General features: G+C 46.6%; 1 protein-coding gene across 7 annotated transcripts in view; it reads right to left on the reverse strand.

The window, feature by feature from the left end:
- Arhgap22 (Rho GTPase activating protein 22) overlaps positions 1 to 18,831 on the reverse strand; it is a 185,132-nt gene that overhangs the window by 17,033 nt on the left and 149,268 nt on the right. For 3 of the 7 annotated variants that reach the window (XM_047554510.1, XM_047554511.1, XM_047554514.1), the window contains one exon: positions 15,596 to 15,772. The exons of 1 other annotated variant lie outside the window; for it this stretch is intronic. In XM_047554510.1, the coding sequence (XP_047410466.1) occupies positions 15,596 to 15,772 (177 nt within the window). Of the gene's footprint in view, positions 1 to 3,052; positions 3,390 to 15,595; positions 15,773 to 18,831 lie in introns of those variants that run through there. 3 more of the 7 variants (XM_047554516.1, XM_047554515.1, XM_047554517.1) reach the window with 2 other exon arrangements.

Genomic DNA, 18,831 nt, shown 5'->3' on the forward strand with positions numbered 1-18,831 from the left:
TCTCTTATACGTAATTATGACGAAGTTTAATTTATAAATTAGATACATGAAGACATTAACAATAACTAATAAAAATAGCACAATTATAACAACATACTGTAAGACAAATTATGTGAATGTGGTCTCCCTTCCCCTCTCTGGCTCATCCCCCCACCTCCAATATCTTATTGTACTTTGACCTTTTCACTTGAAGGAAGTGAATATCCAAATTATCAGCATCACACTACTTTTGCACTTTGGGGCTATTATTAAATAAGGGTCACTTGAACAGAAGCACTGCAATACCATGATAGTTGATCTGATAACCAAAATGGCTACGAACTAACAGGTAGGTTGTGTATACAGTGTGGATACTCTGGACAAAGGGATAATTCAGGACAGAGAAGATACTCAGAATGGTGCATAACCTAAAATTCACAAATTTGTTTATTTCTGGAATTTTCCACTTAATATATTCAGACTGCAGTTGACAATAGGTATTTGAGCCTGTGGAAAGCAAAACCGTGGACAAGGAGGGCCTACTGTACTAAAGAGCTTGAGACCTGCCCCAAGGCTGAAAACAAACTCTACGATGACCTCCTCTGCTGAAAACACTTTGCTGCCTGCTCCTGTGCTTGGAAAAAAGTCTAACTTTTTTTTGAGACCTGCCCCTGCTTGCCTCCATCAGCCTCTGGGGTGCAGAACACGGGCCAGCCGGACTGTTCATACAGCACCAGCCCTGGCAGCTCTGCATCTGGGACAGCCCCTTCTAACCCCAGTACAATATCACCTTCCCCATGAAGCCTTCCAGACCACTCTCCTTGTCCCCAAAACAGGACAGAGAGAGCTAGGAAAGGGAAGGGCATAGAGTCCTGGTTACTTCTAAACAGAGATTTCAAAGAAGAGGTGACTTTGGAACCAAGGATTGAGAATAATAAGAGGTAGCCAGGGTGGGAGGCACCACATTACCAGAAGACCCCTGAGGTTAGAAGGTTGGAGGTGAGAGAACATGGTTGGAGAAAAGGCTAGGAGCACAGCAGTCTCCAGCCCTGGCAAGGACCAGGGACGGGGGTGGGGGGGCAGGAGGGGCCCTAATGCCAGGTGTTCCTCAAGTGTCCAGAGGCCCTCTAACTGCTGAGCTACTGCCAGACATTGGGAGTGGGGACACAAGCTGTTCAAGGTCAAAGGCCCTAGAGACAAAGATTCTGAGTCTGGCACCAGCTCTGGTTTGGATGTATATCCTGATTAAACCACTATGGAGTACAATGACCATTTTCTTGGGCCTTAGTAACCCATCTACAAAATGGGATGATCACACGTGTCTTCAGAAGCTGCTATGAAGACCAGACTACCCTGAGGTCCCACATTCCCAGGGTGCCCATGGGAGCCTGTGTAGGCTTCAAGTGTGTGTCACCCCTCCCCTACCACCCCTGGAAGGCAGCCATCTGGAGAGTCTAGGAGGGAGACCTCATTTGACCTCAATCTTCCTAGACACTTCCTTCCCAGCTGTCCCCCTGCTGGAGGCATCCTGAACTCAGGCTTCTGGCCAGCACTCCCACCCTCACAGCCCTGCCCACTTCTTCCCTTGCCAGGGTCTCTCTGGCAGAGCCTGGCAGGACCTGGCCCTGTGATGCTGAACTCCCTCAGCCCGCCTGGCACATCTTGGAAGTGGAGCCTTGCCAAGAACCAATTCCAGTAGGTTTGCTGGATCCCTGGAAACCCAGCCAACATGCAGGTTCCTCGAGGTCCCAGCCCACACTGTTCACAGACTGCTGGCTCTGCTGCTGGGGAGGAAGCTGGCAGAGGCTACTTCTCCTCCTGATGAACCTGCTGCAGGCTCAGAGTGGGTCAGGCCTCCTCCTCTGACAGCTGCTCCTGGCAGAGCTGAGCCTCATGTCCCTCAAGTACTCCTCTCTTCTAGAATCTGAAGTAAGAGTAGGAAGCCACAGACCTGCCTGTCAGTTGGCTCAAATCTCCATCCTGGGCCACCTTGGATGCAGCCCTCAACCAACCTCTCTGAGCTCTGGTCTCTGCCACTTCTTGGGGGTCAAGCAGCCACAGGTGAGCATACCAAACCAGCAGACAGAAGCCCGGTGGCTTCCTTCTGGTCGCTCAAGGGCCCACCCCAAGAGGCAGGCACTGGGCAGAGTCCCGCCCCCAGGTCTCCACTGGAAAGGGAGGCTGCTGGGATTCCCTCTTGGAACTGATCCTGAGCTGAGTCGGCAGGTTGGCAATGGCCATTCTGCCTGCTTTGGGCTCTTTCTAGCAGAAGGGAAGGTCACTGCCAGGAATGAGAACAAAGAGGCAATTCCAGAATTCTCTTCAGAGATTCACAAACAAGAAATTCAGTTTCTCTCATGGTTACAGTCCTTCCTGCTCTTTGGTTCCCTGACACCTGCCACACTCCCTGCATCCACCCCCACCCCCAGTCCATCCAGAAAGGGCCTGACTGTTCAATTGACTGTCCCTCTGTCACTCCCACAGGCCTGCTCTAGATAACAGCCTCTGAACTGCCAGTCCAGAGGTTGTAAACATTAATTCCACCTAGGCCCTGAGGCTGAAAACTCTTCCCTGCTTACCGAAACCCATCCAAGCCTGGAAAAACAGCCAAAGGCTAGCTGATTTTGCAAGTGGGGTGGGATGAGGGGTGGAAGTAGGCTGTCTTGAGCTGAGTAGGGAGAAGTCCAGTGCAAAAGGATTCTCTCCTGAGGCCCAGGAGGGCAGATGAGTGTGCAATGAGCTTGGGGTCACAGCCTGGAACTTACCTCAGACTCGGTCCCCTTGGTAGTGGAGGATGGGGAGGGATCTTTTGCAAGTCCCGGCGCCCCTCCCAGCCTCGTTTTCCCCATCTCCACAAGCAGGCCGCCCACCCCTGAAAGGAGTCTTGAAGGAGAGCCCCGAGCTCTGCCTCTTCCTTCGGACACACACGTGCCCCCACCTCCGGGAACAGTACGCTGCGGCAAGGCAATACTCCCGCCGCTCCCCGCCGAACCCCGCGAGACGCAGGCGCGGCCCTCTCGGGCCCCCAAGACACCGCTTCCCCCGGGAGTCCCGCACCCTGTCCCGCCCCTACCTGGGGCCGCCGGAGCGCAGCAGGCAGGCAGGCGGCAGGGCGGCCGCGGGCAGGCGCGGCACCGGGAGAAGGCCCGCGCAGCCGGCATCAGGCCCATGGCGCGCCCGGGCGCGGCGGCGCGGCGGCGGCTGGAATGCCCGGCACGCGCGCAGGTAGCGTCTTGCCCGCCGCCCGCCCGCCCCGGCCAGCGCCGCCCGGGGCTCCGACCCTTGGGCGAGGGAGGACCCGGGTTTTGCGAGGGCCTGGTATGCCACGCCTGGAGTCAGCTGGGCAAGATCTCCAGTTTCTAAACGCCGACCCCTTCTTCCTTGCGCTGCAAGTTATTAGACATCCCAGGAACGCCTTGACTCCCAATGATCGGTCACTTCCTCTTTGCTCAGGACCTGCTTTGGGAGCACCCACTTAGGCTTCAGCCTGGGAGGCAGGTGTTCCAGGTGAAGCAATCGAGGTCCTGAAAGGTTAGGCAACTGGTCTGAGTCACTCAGCTAGGAGAGTATTGAGGCTGGACCTAAAGCTAGGTTGCCCGATTCAGTGGGCGGGCGCCCTGGGCACCAAGCTCTGTCCAGAGGTTAGCACTGTGCCAGGAACTTGACCTACTTTCCTCCCTGAGCACCTCTGAGATGTATCAGCATCCCCATTTTACAGAAGCAGCAGTTGAGGCTCAGACTTTGTGATTTGCTTAGGGCCACGTAACTGGTTGCTGACAGATCTTCATTCATACCTCAGTTGTCCTGTTGCAAAGTCTATGATCCTCTCAAGGTAGGATTCTTAGAAGAGCTCACAATTTCCAACTTCCTATTTTCAAAGTGTAAGGACCTGGGAGAGTCTAGAGAGGATAAGGACCAGGGTGGGCATACAGTGTCAGACCTAAACCAGGAGGGCAAGTGGACAGAGAAGCAAAGCTGGCTGTGTGACAACAGCCAGAAGGGATGGAGGTACCAGGGAGCTGTGGTCAGAATACTGCAAAGGAGGAACTCAGGGGAGCCCTGGGCACACCCATCTTCAAGCTGGGTATGCAGAACAGGGTCATGCTTCTTGCTCATAAGGCAGGGCTTGGCCTAAGATGAAGCAAGGAGGGAAGTCACTGAAGGCAAAATGTAAGGAGTGCTCCAAACCCCAGTTACCAAGATAAATATTTTTAAGAATAAAAGTCAATGCAGCTAGGTGCAGATGTCACACACCTATAACCCTAGCAACTCAGAGGCTGAGGCAGGAAAATGGCAAGTTCCAGGCAGCCTCAGCAACTTGGTGAGACTGTCTCAAAGTAAAGTAAAAAGGGCTGAGGGCTGGGGATGAAGCTCAGTTGTAGAGCACCTCTACCAAAAAAAGAAAAAAAAATGCAAAAAAATCATGAACAAATAATCAAAATGTTAAATGAAGGTAGAATCAGCCTCTTCACGTGAACCTTGAAATTGAATGGCTCCCTCACCTGACCCTTACACCACCCATAGAGCCTATTTTTATTTCAAATTTGGATCTTTTGTTTATCATGAAGTGTTCAGCTGAATAAAGGCCCCACAAAGATGTCCATGTCCTAATTCCTGAAACCTAGATGTGATAAGGTTAATGATGGAGGTTATACTGCATTGTCTAGATGGGGTACTGTAATCCCTACGGTCTTTCTAAGAAGGCGGAGAGAAATTGAAATACATAATAGAAGGAGGTAAGGACAGAAGCAGAGACCTGAGCTGTGAGACCACAGGAGCAGTGAAGCTACAGACAAGCAACACAGAAAGTTACAGAAGGTACAAAGGACAAGGGACAGATTCTCCCCTGTAGCCCTCAGAACCCAGGCCTGCCCATATCCAGATTTTAGTCTCGGAGGCCTCTGTTCTGACTTCTGATCACCAGATTTATAAAAGAATAACTTTATGTTATTTTAAGCTGTTAAATTAGTGGCAAAGAGCAGCAACATCAACCTAATACAATGGATTTTTTTGCATTACTTTTCATTTATAAAAATATTACAAAATATTTATCTTGATTATAGAGTTTTTTGAAGCTCTCTTAAATTCTGTGCTCAAAGACAGTGAGGCTCCTAGTCCCAGCCCTGATGCTAACTGTGGGGGTGGAGGCTAAAGCCCTCCTAAGCCATGGGGGTGAAGGTGGAGCAATACTCAATTTTCTCCTTTCAGGGAAACAGGAAGGTGGAAAGGACAGTTCATAGTGTCCTGTCCTGAAAAGCCTGGGGGTCCCTAGGGGACCCACTGGATCTGAACAGCCCTGCCCACATTGAAAATAACTGTGCAAGGGCTCAGGAGAGGTACCTACCTATTCCAGGAACAGGTGAAACCCTCTCGTATGTGTAGAGGGGCTCTAGCGCTAACCTGCTTTCTCCTCTCTGAAACTCAGTTTCCCTCCATCCCAACCTAGGCTCCCAGTGGATGGAAGTTTGCAGCTGCTGCCCATTCAGAAGGCGCTAATGGGCACTGCCATGATGAGCTCCAGGTGAAGCCCTGACCCTGACACACCTGCTGTACCTTGGGGGCGGTGCTAGGCTGTGAGATGGGTTCACAGTGTCATGGAACTGATCCCTTGGAGCATGGCTGGGGAGCTGAGAGCGAGGGTCTGTCCCCTCACATAAGCAACCTGGTGACAAGTGACCTCTTCAGCTTGGATGGTCCTCATCTCTGAGCTGTGTATGCAAGAGGCACTGGTCTGGGGTCCAGTACCTCAGGAAAAGTCTCTGCCCTCAGTCTTAATTCCTCCCCTCCTGCATTAACACTGCATCTAGAGGCTGCCATGCTCTGAGGTCTGCCTGGAAATAGCATCCTAGGACAGGCTCCACCTGAGGAGATTGCTCCTGCTCCTAGATTCGCTGTGTGCTGTCATGCAAGTCACTGAACCCTCTGGGTGATCCTCTCTGCCCTCTCCAGAGGACATCAAACCCCAGACAAGAGTACCCAGCTCTTGTACCACTGCTCCCTCCCTCTTCTGAATGTATTTCTTTTCAGGGACCCAAGCGCACAGGCTCTTGGGGTTCTTGCAGGGGAGAAGTCTTGAGGACCACAGGGAACAGGCTCAAGGGTGTTGTGAACCAACCCCTCCACCCAGAAGAGAATACACTGTCTCTCTCTGAGCCTAGTCAAGGTCCAAGGCCGTGAGGACATCTCCTCCATCTGGCCTGTGAACCCCAAGGGCCTACTAGAATGGACAGTGTACCAGAACCAGGCTCAAGTGCTATGTCTGCTGGTTTAGTGAGGTGATGCCCAGTCGCAGGCCCACTGGCCTGGCTGGTTCACATTCACAGAAACTGGAAACCAGGCTGTCTTCTTGAGTCTCCCAGCAGAACTGGGATATGGAGCAAACAGCACTGGGAGGAAGTGGTCCACTAGGTATTCCACCAGGCCAACCTAGCCTGGGGCTATTGACCTTTCACTCTGAATTTGATTGTGCCTCCAGGGCTTCCACTTGGAGATATCATTCCAGCAAATGATGACCATTTTAACAGGGTTGCTTTGTGTCCTTCCAAACTGACCAAGGCTGGAATTTTCCCTTTGTCAAGTGTCCTGCCATATGGCCTCAGGGAGCTGCCTTTGTCCCCTTTCCCTCCTCTGCTGATGTCTGGGGAATCTGAGAGCAACAAAGTTGGCTCCTGGAAGTCAGAGGACAGTGCCCAGAGGCTATGTGTGTGAGGGCACGCACAGCCTGGCTTGGGCAGCACCCCTCTGAGGATCTCTGCATGCCTGCTGTCTGGCCTGACCTCCTCCTCCCCAGCACGGAGCAGTCACTTTGAACAGGGACACCATTCCTCATCTCGGTCCCTTGCCCCAGGATTGCCCTTTACCCCTGGACTGCCCCTTTAACCCAGCCCTGTGCTGCCACCTGTAAGGTTGGGACCAGCAGCTCCTGGGCTGTGCCAGGCAATGCCTGTGGGCCTATAGGTGGGACAGTTGCCACATCACTAGTTATCAAACGCTCACCCTGGACCCACAAATTCTTGAGCCCAGCTGCCCACTCAGCGTCTCCACTGGTCTAGTGACTCACAGACACCTCAAACTCGAACGTGTCCCAACAGAGCCAGGGTCTTGTGGCAATCTCCCCTCTTGCTGTCACGGGGCACTGTCCTTCCAGCCACCCCCTCGGACACCTTGAGTCAGTGTTTGCCTGCCCCCATCTCAGACCCACATCCAGGGGATCTTATCAGTTCTACTTTCAAAACAGATTTGAAATCTGATGACGTTCGGCACCCACAACCACAGTGAGAACAGGCACCTCCTTCGCCCCATCACTGCAAATATGCATCGGCTTCCTCTAGGACCTCTCTGGTCAGCAGACAGACATCCTCTTTAACGACACATCAGATCCCGACATTCCTCGGCTCAGAGCCCTCCAATGCCCCCTCCTCATTTTCCTCAAGAGTAGAAGCCAAAGTCTTGACAGGCCCAGGAGGCCTCAGCCTCCAGTTCCCACCCCTCCCTCCTGCACCCCCTCAGCCTAGCCACCTCTGCGCTGCTTCCAGACCACACCAGGTGTGCTGCTTCTGCCAGGGCCATGGCCTGTCTGGCAGGCTTCCCCCAGACACCCTCCTGGTCACTCTCTCACTTCTTACAACACGTGCTTGAACGAGACACCACTTAATACCCACAAGGATGGCTACTATCAAAATGAAAACTGGAAGAAACTGGAAGCCTTGTGCACAGCTGGCGGGAACATAAAATGATGCAGACACTGTGGAAAGTGGTATGGCAGGTCCTCAAAAAATTATACAGAGGAAAATGAACCCTAATATTATGAATAATTAAAAATAATAAAAATTTATTTTAAAAATTCAACAGAAGAAGCAATCCCAATTCTAGGTATACACTCAAAAGAATTAAAAGCAGGAACTAGAAGAGATATTTGTACACCATGTTCATAGCAGCATTATGCCCAGTAGTCAAATGTTGGAAGCAACCCAGGAGTCCAACAGACACATGGATAAACAAACTACTAGATAACATTTAATGGAATATTATTCAGTCTTGAAAAGGAAGGAAATTCTGACACATGCTACAACATGGATGGACCTTAAGGACATTAGACTAAGAGAAATACACCAGTCACAAAAGGACAAATAATATATGATTCCACTTACATGTGCAGTCTATTCACAAGAGAAAGAAACCAGAATGATGGTTGCCAAGGATTAGATGGAGGAAGCAATGGGGAGTTAATTTTTTTTGTTTCGTTTTTGTTTTTGCTATTGGGGATTGAACCCAGGGGTGCTTAACCACTGAGCCACATCCCCAGACCGCACCCCCACCCCTTTAATATGTTTTTTATTTAGAGACAGGGTCCTGCTACATTGCTGAGGCTGGCTTCGAACTTGAAATCCTCCTGCCTCAGTCACCTAAGCCGTTGGGATTACAGGCGTGCACCACCACACCTGGCAAGAGTTATTGTTTAACAGGTGCAGAGCTTCAGTTTGGGATGAAGAAAATGTTCTGAACGTGGATGTTCATGATGGCTTCATAGCACTGTGAATGCACTTAATGGTATTGAACTGTATGTACATTTGAACATTGTTAAAATGGTATGTTTTAGCTTGTGAATAATTTATCCCAATAAAAAATAAAATAGAAGATGCACAAGAAGTTAAAAATTTAAGAAGGTCCCAATGTCTGAAAGTCACTCTCTCATTAGGCACACCCTTGCCATTGTATATTCATCTTTTTTGATAGCACTCACTACCTCCTAACAACAGAGTGATTCTCAAAATGTGGTTCCCAGACCAGCATCAGTGACACCTGAGAACGTGTTAGCAACACAGGTTCTAGGGTTCCACCTAGGTGAGTCAGCCAGTCTGGGGGTGGGACCAGCAGTTGATTTTTATAAGTCTTCCTCTGGATGATTCTGATGCTACTTAATCTTGGAGAATCACTGCTCCAACTTGCCATGTGATCTCCTTTCCTTGTTATTATCTGTCTGGGGGCAGAACTGGAAGCTCTGTTTTCTTCCTCCTGTGTCCTGTGCTCTACGTGGCAGATGCTCACCAAGTGTTTGAGTGAATGAGGACTATTTAGTACTGAGAGAGGGATGAACACTGCACCCCTTTTTCTCTTAATGCTCATGACAGTACTGCAAAGATTCTATTCCCATTTTGTAAATAAGGACACAGAGGTACCAAGAGGGTAAGTGGTATGCCCAGGGTCACGCAGCTAGCAAGGGGCAGGGTAAGATCACACCCAGACCAAAGCCTGTGTCCACTCTGCCTCACATGTCAATGGAACCAGCTTCCCTAAGCACCTTTGCTGTGCAAATAAATCCCAGGCTTGAAGGGGCTTGTAGCCTCTTTGCAGACAACGAGTCAATAATCTCAAAGATGATCACCCATCAGATGCTGAAACAACCATGAGGATGCCATGACTTCTCTCTCCTCCTAGAAAGCTGGCAAGGAGGGACTATCTGATGCACCTTCCCAAGGCTATGTTCTTGAACTAGGAATGAACATCCAGAGATAAGATTGGCAAGTGTTGCCCTCAACAGTATCAAGTCTTCTGATCCATGAACACCGGACATCTTTCCACTTATTTGGATCTTTCTTTATTTTGACAATGCTTTGGCAGTTTTAGAGTACAAGTTTTGCACTTATTTTGTTAAAATCATCCCAGAACCTTTTTTTTTGGGGGGGGGTGCTGGGGATTGAACCCAGGGCCTTGTGCTTACAAGGCAAGCACTCTACCTGCTGAGCTATCTCCCCAGCCCAAAATCATCCCTAATTAATATACTCTTTTGCATATTATTGTAAATAAGATTCTTAGTTTCATTTTCATTTTGCTTATTGCTGCTGTATGCAAATATAATTAATTTTTATATATTCATCTTATATTCTGCAACCTTGCTGAGTTTTTTTTTTTTTTTTTCAATCAGCAATGGTTTCTTAGAGAACTCCTAAGGATTTTCTACATATAATATCACACCATCAGGAAACAGATATTTTACTTCTTCCTTTGCAATCTGGATGCATTTTATTTTGTTTTCTTGTCTAATTGCCCAGCTAGAATTTCTAGTACAATACTAACTGGATGTGGTGAAGGCAAGAATCCTTGCCTTATTTTTGATCTTGGAAGAAAAGTATTTGGTCTTCCTCTATTAAGTATGAGCTATCTGTGGGGTTTTGTAGATGGCCTTTATCAGGTTAAATTCTCTTCTATTCTGAGTGTGCTTGCTTTTATCAAATGCTTTTTCTGAGTCTACTGAGATATTCATGTGATTTTTTTTCTTTTCTTTTGGTACCAGGGATTTAACCCAGGTTTTTATCTTTTGAGACAGAGTCTTACTAAGTTACTCAGGGCTTTGCTAAGTTGCTGAGGCTGTCTTTGAACTTGTGCTCCTTCTGCCTCAGCCTCCTGAACTATAGGGATGTTCATGTGATTTTTGTCCTGTATTCTACTTATGTATTACACTAATTGATTTTCGGATGCTTTAAGTCACTCTCCCACTCCTTGGGTAAATCTCATTTAATCATAGTATATAACTGTTTTACAAATTGCTGGATTCAGTGTGTCAGTGTTTGGCTGGTGATTTCACCTCTATATCCTTGAGGCATACTGGCACTCCAGCGATGATTCTCATGTTCTGCTGTACCATCAATCTTTTGCAATGCTGTTTTGTATTCCAGCTTAAAACATACACAAGGGCTGAGGTTGTGGCTCAGTGGTAGAGTGCTTGCCTGGCATGTGTGAGGCACTGGGTTTGATTCTCAGCACCACATACAAATAAATAAATAAAATAAAGGTCCATTGACAACTGGAAAAATATTTTAAAAAAGAACACACACACACACACACACAAAACCACTCTGCACTTGAATTCCCCTCCAGGTACTATTCCATTCCTCTTTCCCTTTATAGTAAATGTCTTGAAAAAGTTGGTTATGCTCACAATCCCATTCCCCTGTACTGTTTCCCATAATTACTATTAGGCTGAACTGCCAGAACTCCAACAGGGCCACCTCTGATCAAGTCACCAAGGAGCACACTCAATCTGGGACCTCCTCTAATTGATCTATCAGCAGCGCTCATCCAGCCTCATGGCTTCAAATTTTATCTATGTACCAGTAGCCCCCCAAAGTCTCTCTCCAGCCTAGTCCTCTCTCTTGATCTCTAGACTTAAATGTAACTGCTTATTTGACATCTGAACTGAACCATCTACCAAGTAGTTCAACTAAACTAAGTCCCAGTCTTCCTTCCAAATAACTTCCTGTGGTCCTGTTCATTGCCAATCCATCCTTCTGTTGTTTAGATCAAAAGACTGGAATTACCAATGATTTCTCTCATTCATTCTCTAAAGTCCATCGTAGTCTGGCAAAACTACCAGGTCTACCTTCAAAATAAACCAAGAATTCAATTACAGTTATCCTGCAGTACAAAGAATTTGTTCTAGGAGCCCCCACAGATAGCAAAATCCACAGAAGCTCAAGTCGCTCATGTAAAATGGTTTAGTGTTTGCACTGAACCACATAATTCTCCCACATACTTAAAATCATTTCTAGATTATTTGTAATGACTAATGAAATATAAAAGTTACATAAATAATTGTTATACTACATATTTTAGAAAGTAATGAGAAGAAAAAGTCTACGTGTTCAAGACAGACGCATTTATTTTTTTTCCTCTCAAATGTTTTCAACCCTGGCTGAACCGGCAGATCCAGATTCAACTGTACTTCCTATCACCACCACTGTCTAGGACAAGCTGCCTTCACCTCTCACCTGCATTATTGGGTAAGGAATTCCTAAATGGTCTCCCTGTTCCTCACCTGCCCTCCCTTCATTTATTCTCAACACAGTACCGAAGGGATCCTGTCAGGTTCTGACACTTCTCTGTCCAAAACCCTGGGATGCAATCACCCTGCTATGATGACAAGTTCCCATTCCCTCCTTGGCCTCCCCCTTTTCTCACTCATAATTCACTCTGCTCCAGCTACCTGGTCCCCTTGCTGCTCTTCACTATGGACACCTCTGCCCATGGTGTCATCTCTTTTACTCAGAGGTCACCAAACTATAATCCCTGCCCTCACTACACTTACCCCATCAGGTCTACAGACAGATTTGCTTAGTTTTCTTATCATCCATCTCAGAATGTGAGTTCCCATAAGGACCTATCTTCCTGTTCACAGCTACTGCCCCAGCCTCTAGAACATGTTTGAAAATAAGAGACAGACTGGCTAAATAAGTGAATGAATGAGTGAATGAATGTACATGAGATCTTCCAGGTAGGCCACCCCTGGGCAAGCCATCAGCAATGACAACTGCCTCTAGTCTGCAGCTTGCATGCTGCCTACTAGAGTCTGTCAGAGGTAACTGCTGGTTCCCAGAGCAAACATGTCCAAAAGGGCTCCTGACTCTGTTATGAAACAGCAGAGAAGGACTGACCCTCTAAGCCTCCTTTCCAGGAGACCCAGGTTAACAACGGCTCTGCCAGGAAACCTTCCCAGGCTGCCTGAGCCCACCTGCGAGCATCATGCTTGCCCAGACATGACTGGCATTTCGGGCTCCTGGCATTTCTGTGTTTCCTCTGTACTTCTGGTAGAAAGGAGATAAAGTGCCTTTGATGACAGTCCCTGTTTAATGACCAGAAGTTAGTCCTTCAGCACACAGCCTGGGGACAAATAGTGGGTCCCAAGGGAGTGGCAAGGCTGAGTTCTACATGGGATTCTACCAATGGTACCCATTCTGAGCAAGCAGAGAGATGGATGTGTGGGTGGGGGGCCAGGTCCACTGAGCTGAGCCACCAAGCACAGGTAGAGCTGTGTGAGGGTGTTGGTGCTATTGGATGTGCTGCTGGGGCTAGTTCAAGTATGGTCTTTGAAGTCAGAAGTGCCACCCGTCTCCCTTACAGCCCATGTCATCTTGGACAAATTACTTAGTCTAGTTTTCTCCTCTTTACTTTTCTTTTGATCTTTTAACGTAGTGAAATGTGTGCACATCCACAAAAGTACTTAAAACATAAATATACAGATTAACATTATTATTGCAAAATGAACACCTGTGTAACTCTACCCAAGTCAAGTAAGGAACATCCCAGAAACCATATGCCCCTCTCCCACTCTTAAACTCATTCTCCCTCCCCACCATCCTGAGTTTTAAGACATTCATTTCTTTGCTTCGTATTTTTGCTATGAATTTTTGCTATAAATTTTATACAAATGGAATGATACAGCATACGATTTTTCAGTTTATCTGGCTTCCTCAGTTCTACATCATTTTAAATTATCATGCATATTGTTAGGTGGAACAATTCTTTCACAAGGTTGTCAAATTTCCCAAGTAGTTATTTATTTCCCATTGTAGTTATTTATTCATGGTATTGTTGCTGGGCATTTGGGTTAGTGGCAGGCTACTAAAGTAAGACTGCCGTGAACATCTTGTGTTCAGAGCACATCAGGTGCTCCTAAAGCTGAACATACATTTCTATATAGGACATGCCTCCAGCAGAATCACTGGGACCTCCACATGCAATAGCATAGTAACATTTGCAAGATTCTCCAGCCCTTTAACTTCATCACCACTTGCAACTGTCTTTTTCACTTAGTCATTCTGGTGGTGAGCAGATGTATCATGTTATGGTTTCATTTGCATTTCTCTGATGATCAGTGTGGTTGTGCACCACTGATCATGTCCATAGTCATGACTGCTTTTTTTGCAAAGTGCCCATTCAAGTCTCTTCCCCATGTTGCTGCTGGCTTATCTATCTTTGCCTTATTGATCTGTAAGAGGATGGGGAGTGAGTCATTTGATGGGTTTAATGTGTTACAAACACCTTCTCCAAGAAGACATCCCTTTTTAGCTTTTTAAAGAACAAATGCCCTTTGTTTTGTGTAGTACAATTTATCAATCTTTTCCCAAAATATTAGTGCTTTTTGTAAGTTATTTTTTAAAAAATCTTTCTCCACTCAAGGTTTTGATGATGTCCTGCTTCCTGGTACTCTAAGGTGCCACCTGTCATGAATCAAAGTCCAGCCACATGGGATTGATTCTGCTTCTAGACTCTAATCTGTTCCACAGGCTCACTTTCAACAACTTTGCACTGAAGGAAGCCATTGGGAGGCTGGGGCAGTGTCTGGGTGGCTCCTGCCTTTCCAGGGCATTGAACTGGAGGTGTAGGTCAAATTTGCTGCAATCATCAGGGTCAGAGAGTCCACAGTTGACAGGGTGATGATATTTATGAAGTCTAGGAGAATAACTTAACTTTCATCACTATATGAACCCTTCTATGTGAGGTATTTATAGTTTAGTGAAGGTGGTTAGGCAGGCTGTAACCAGGGATGAGAGAGGAGGGCTAGGATGACAGGCAAAGGATGGGCTCAGTCTATGGGGCTTGAAGATCTGGAAATGGGCTCTGAGCCCTGAGGGTGAGGGTCTGTCTCTGTCTGGAGTGTGCACCTATGAGACACTGCAGGGAGAGGAGGATGCCCCAGCTTGGGTGTCAGAACCCAGCCCAGCCCTGAGACTCCTGTCTCCACATTCAGCAGGGAGTTGGTGCCCTCTTCCACCAGGTCCCAAGAGATGGAGACCCCATCCTGAAAGCTCTTTCATGACTTTGCATGGACACCAACCTATCCAGATAGCAGTCAGATGGTTAAGTCACCTTCCCTTCTCTTGTACCATGTCCAGACCATAAGCATAACCCCAGCTCCATCTTCAGAACTTATTTGCAGATGGCCACCTCACACCAACCACCTCCTCCACTCCACCCCGGCATATCTCCCTTACTTCCTGTCTTATGACTATCTTGACCTACTGTGGCCACTCTTATCTATCTACAGAATCCCCACCATGGCTCCAGGGCCCAGCCACCTCTCTCACCTCAGACCCTCACACACTCCCTGTCTTCAGTCCCTTAGACCCACGGGCCTGCCCAGCTGGTTCCCGCCTGGGCCTTTGTATTTGCCATCCCTCTGCTGGTTCTCTCATCCCTCCCCATGCTTCTTGCTCTCCCAATCACTTCATTAAGTCATCTGGGCCACCCTAGTGACACCCCCTCTGTCCTCTCACTGAGCTTTTTTACTCTGCTTCCTTGCATCTCTTGCTCCTGGACATCACCAGACACACATATTTGTCTGTCTCCTGAGGAGAATGGAGGGCAGGGGAGGGCGGAGGTATGATCTGTTGTATTTACCACTGAATTCTTAGTGCCTGGAATAGAAGTTGGTGCCTTTTAGGCACCCAGGAAATGCTTCTGAATAAAGGAAGAAGCAAGTTAGTGACAACAGGTACTTTCCCCATGTGGTTTCAGTAAGGCCCAGCAGAAGAGAAGGAAGCAGGACCAATGCATGGAGTATAACCCTAAGCAAGCCTGCAGCCAACCTCTGGCCTGTGCACAGACTACTTTGCACTCACCAGAATTTAGGGGGAAGCAGGGAGGCCAGTATATAAGCCACAGGACTCTGGTTGGAGGAGGGCCTATTTTTGAAGTGGATCTGCTTTGCACACGGGGGAGAGGTGTGACTTGAAGGCCAGCAGCAGAGGGCCAGGCTGCAGTCAGATGTGCAGGACACAACCAGCAAGTCCCAACAGAGAGGGAACTTGGGGCTCAGGGTCGGGGAGGGCAAGATTACCTGCAGACAAGGGTTCTAGAGGGTGGGCATGCGAGCTACGGGCAGTACCTCCGCCAAGCGGGGCCAAGATGACCCGGCGGATGGCCTGCACCCAGTCCTCCATGTCACGCTGGGAGCTGGCCATAAGCAGGAGCGCCTCAGGGTTGGCTGGCACCTTCTCCCGCTCCCCGGCACCACCTGCAAGACAGGGAGACAAGGCTTATGCAGGGTCTGCATGTGGGACAACAGGGTGCTCACCTGGCTGCATGTTCTCCAGCCCTGACACCTAGGAGATTAATTTCCTGAGGAGTGCTTTCCAGAGCCTTCTGACTACAGCCTTGTTTTTGGTCCATTTTTCCAGCCTATTTCCTTTACATCTTGCCCATCTTCCTTTCTGGTTTTCTCTTTACTCACTTTATTTTTCTTATCAAAATAGAAATCATTAAAAGCATCTCAGATTGAGGTATTGTGATGCACACCTGTAATCTCAGCTACTCAGGAGGCTGAGACAGGAGGACTGCAGTTCTAGGCCAGCCTCAGCAACTTAGTGAGACTGTCTGAAAATAAAAAGTAAATAGTTCAATCCCCAATACGGGAGGAAAAAATAACAAGGCACTATTAGGAAAAAAAAAAATGCAGATTTTTGGCCAGTCTCAGAGAAATTCAGTCCCCTACAGTAGTCTCATTATGTGATTTGTTTTAAATGAATCACCTTTCCTTGCTTTTTTGTGTGGGATTGAACTCATGGGCATTCAACCACTGAGCCACATCCCCAGCCCTATTTTATGTTTTATTTAGAGACAGGGTCTCACTGATTTGCGTGGCATCTCACAGTTGCTGAGGCTAGCTTTGAAGTCACGATCCTCCTGCCTCAGTCTCCAGAGCTGCTGGGATTACAGGCGTGTGCCACCACCCTTGCTTTAAACCTATGTCACCAAATGCTTTTTAACTTCAGTTCTGACCTGACAGCATCCCCTCCCCATCCTAGATTCCTGGTATCAAGAGGATGGATATTAAAACAGGATGGAGCACAGAATTCTCTGTGTCCATTGCAGCTTGACATGGGACCCATATCTAAAGGCAAGAGGATGGGAAAGCTTGACCTCTTATGAACCCCTTGCCCCAGTAGCTCTCCTGGTTCTCGTGGGTAAATTAATTAATCTTTGAGATTATTCTGAACTTTATGGGCAATTTAAGGGACTGTGTGTGTGTTAGGGGAGGAGGGCTAGGGACTGAACTTCATACATGCTAAGGAAATCTCTACCACTAATTATACCCCCAGTCCAATGTAAAAGATTTTTAAGAACAAGTCTGTCTTTATGTACCCATAATGTGTAATTCACTATCACTTTCCTAAAGCCTCAATGTGTCAGACCTAACCAGGACCATCTCTGGTGGGTGTTAAGTCCCTGACACCCATATTCCCAAGGGAGTATAAAGGCAGGGAGCATCCCGAGATTCAGGCTGCTTCTCACTGGAGTTTGTGGCCCAGCGTTGGAACCCAGATGGGGAGAAGTGCTTCCTGAGTGGAGAACATGTGCGTGTGTGCCTGTGCCAACAGAAGGAGTTTTTAATTTTACAAGGTCCAATTTATCTTTTTCTTTTTTAAAATTATCTTTTTCTGTTTTTTGAATTATATTGCGTTGTGTCTGAGAAAACCTTTGCTTAACCCAAGGTCATAAAAATTTTCTCCTAGGTTTTCTTTAGAAGCTTCATAGTTTTGGATTTCTAGTTAGGCCTAAGAGTAAATTTTTGTACATGTTATAAGGTCTGAATTAAAGTTCATTCTGCTGTACATGGATGTTCCAGCACATATGTTGAAAAGTCTACCCTCTGCTTGCTTGCCAGGAACCTACTTAGGTGATCATGCTACCTGCAAATACGGACAGGTAGAATTTTATAAGGGACTTTTTCCTTTCCAGTCTGAGTTCCTTTCATTTCATTCTAACTGCACAGATGAGAGCCTCAAATACAATGTTGAACAGAAGTGGTGGGGGCAAGCTTCTTATTCCTGATCTTGAAGCATTCAGATTTTCACCTTTAAGTATATCCGTAATAGTTTTTTTGTGACCGTATTTTATTAGGTTAAGGAAATTCCTTCTATTACTAGTTTGCTGGGAATATTTATCAGGAATAGATGTTGGATTTTGTTAAATGTCTTTTTTGCATCTATTGAAATGATCCTACTATGTTAATATGATAAATTACATTGATGGGTTTTCAAATGTTAAGCCAACCTCAAATACCTGAGATAAATTCCACTATCCTGTTTAAGTATAGTTGGGTTTGACCTTATTGAGACTTTTCTTCGTTTTTGAGGGAAATGGGCCCACAGTTATCTTCTCCTATAATGTCTTTGTCTGATTTTGGCATTATGGTGATGCTGCCCTCACAGAATAATCTATTAAGGATTTCTCACTTTTCAATTTTTTTCAGAGTTGTGTAGTATTTCTATTATTTCTTCTTTAAGTATTTGATAGAATTCACTAGTGCAGTCACCTAGGTCTGGAGCTTTCATTGTGGGGAGTTTTTTTTTTTTTTTTTCTAATTAGTTATACATGACAGCAGAATGCATTTTACTCCACTATACATAAATGGAGTATAATTTCTCCTTCTTCTGGTTGTACAAGATGTAGAATCACACCAGTCGTGTAGTCATATATATACATAAGGTAATAATGTCAGATTCATTCTACTATCCTTCCTATCCTCAAGCCCCTCCCCTCCCTTCACTCCCCGCTACTTAATCCAAAATAACTCTCTTCTTCCCTAGGCCCTACCTATTGTGAATTAGCATCCGCATATCAGAAAAAACATTTGGTCTTTGGTTCTTGGGGATTGGCTTATTTCACTTAGCATGGTATTCTCCAGTTTTATCCATTCACTGGCAAATGCTGTAATTTCATTCTTCGTTAAGACTGAGTAATAGTCCATTGTGTGTGTCTGGGGAAGTTTTAACAATAAATTCAGTTTGTTTAATAAGTACAAATATTTCTTCTGGAGTGAACTTTGGAAGTTTTTATCTTTTAAGGTATTTGTTTCATCTATGTTACTGAATTACTAGCATAAAGTTCTTTATAATATTCCTTTATTATCCTCTTAACATTTGAAGAATCTCTAGTTATGAGACCTCTCACTGATACTGAGAATTGATCATTTGCGTCTTCTCTCATTTTGCCCTTATCAGTCTTGCTGGAGGCCTAACACCTTTATCAATCTCAACAAGCTAACTTTTTGTTTTAATGATTTTGTCTATT

The sequence above is a fragment of the Sciurus carolinensis genome, chromosome 5 (assembly GCF_902686445.1).
Source record: "Sciurus carolinensis chromosome 5, mSciCar1.2, whole genome shotgun sequence".
Taxonomy (NCBI): Eukaryota; Metazoa; Chordata; class Mammalia; order Rodentia; family Sciuridae; genus Sciurus; species Sciurus carolinensis.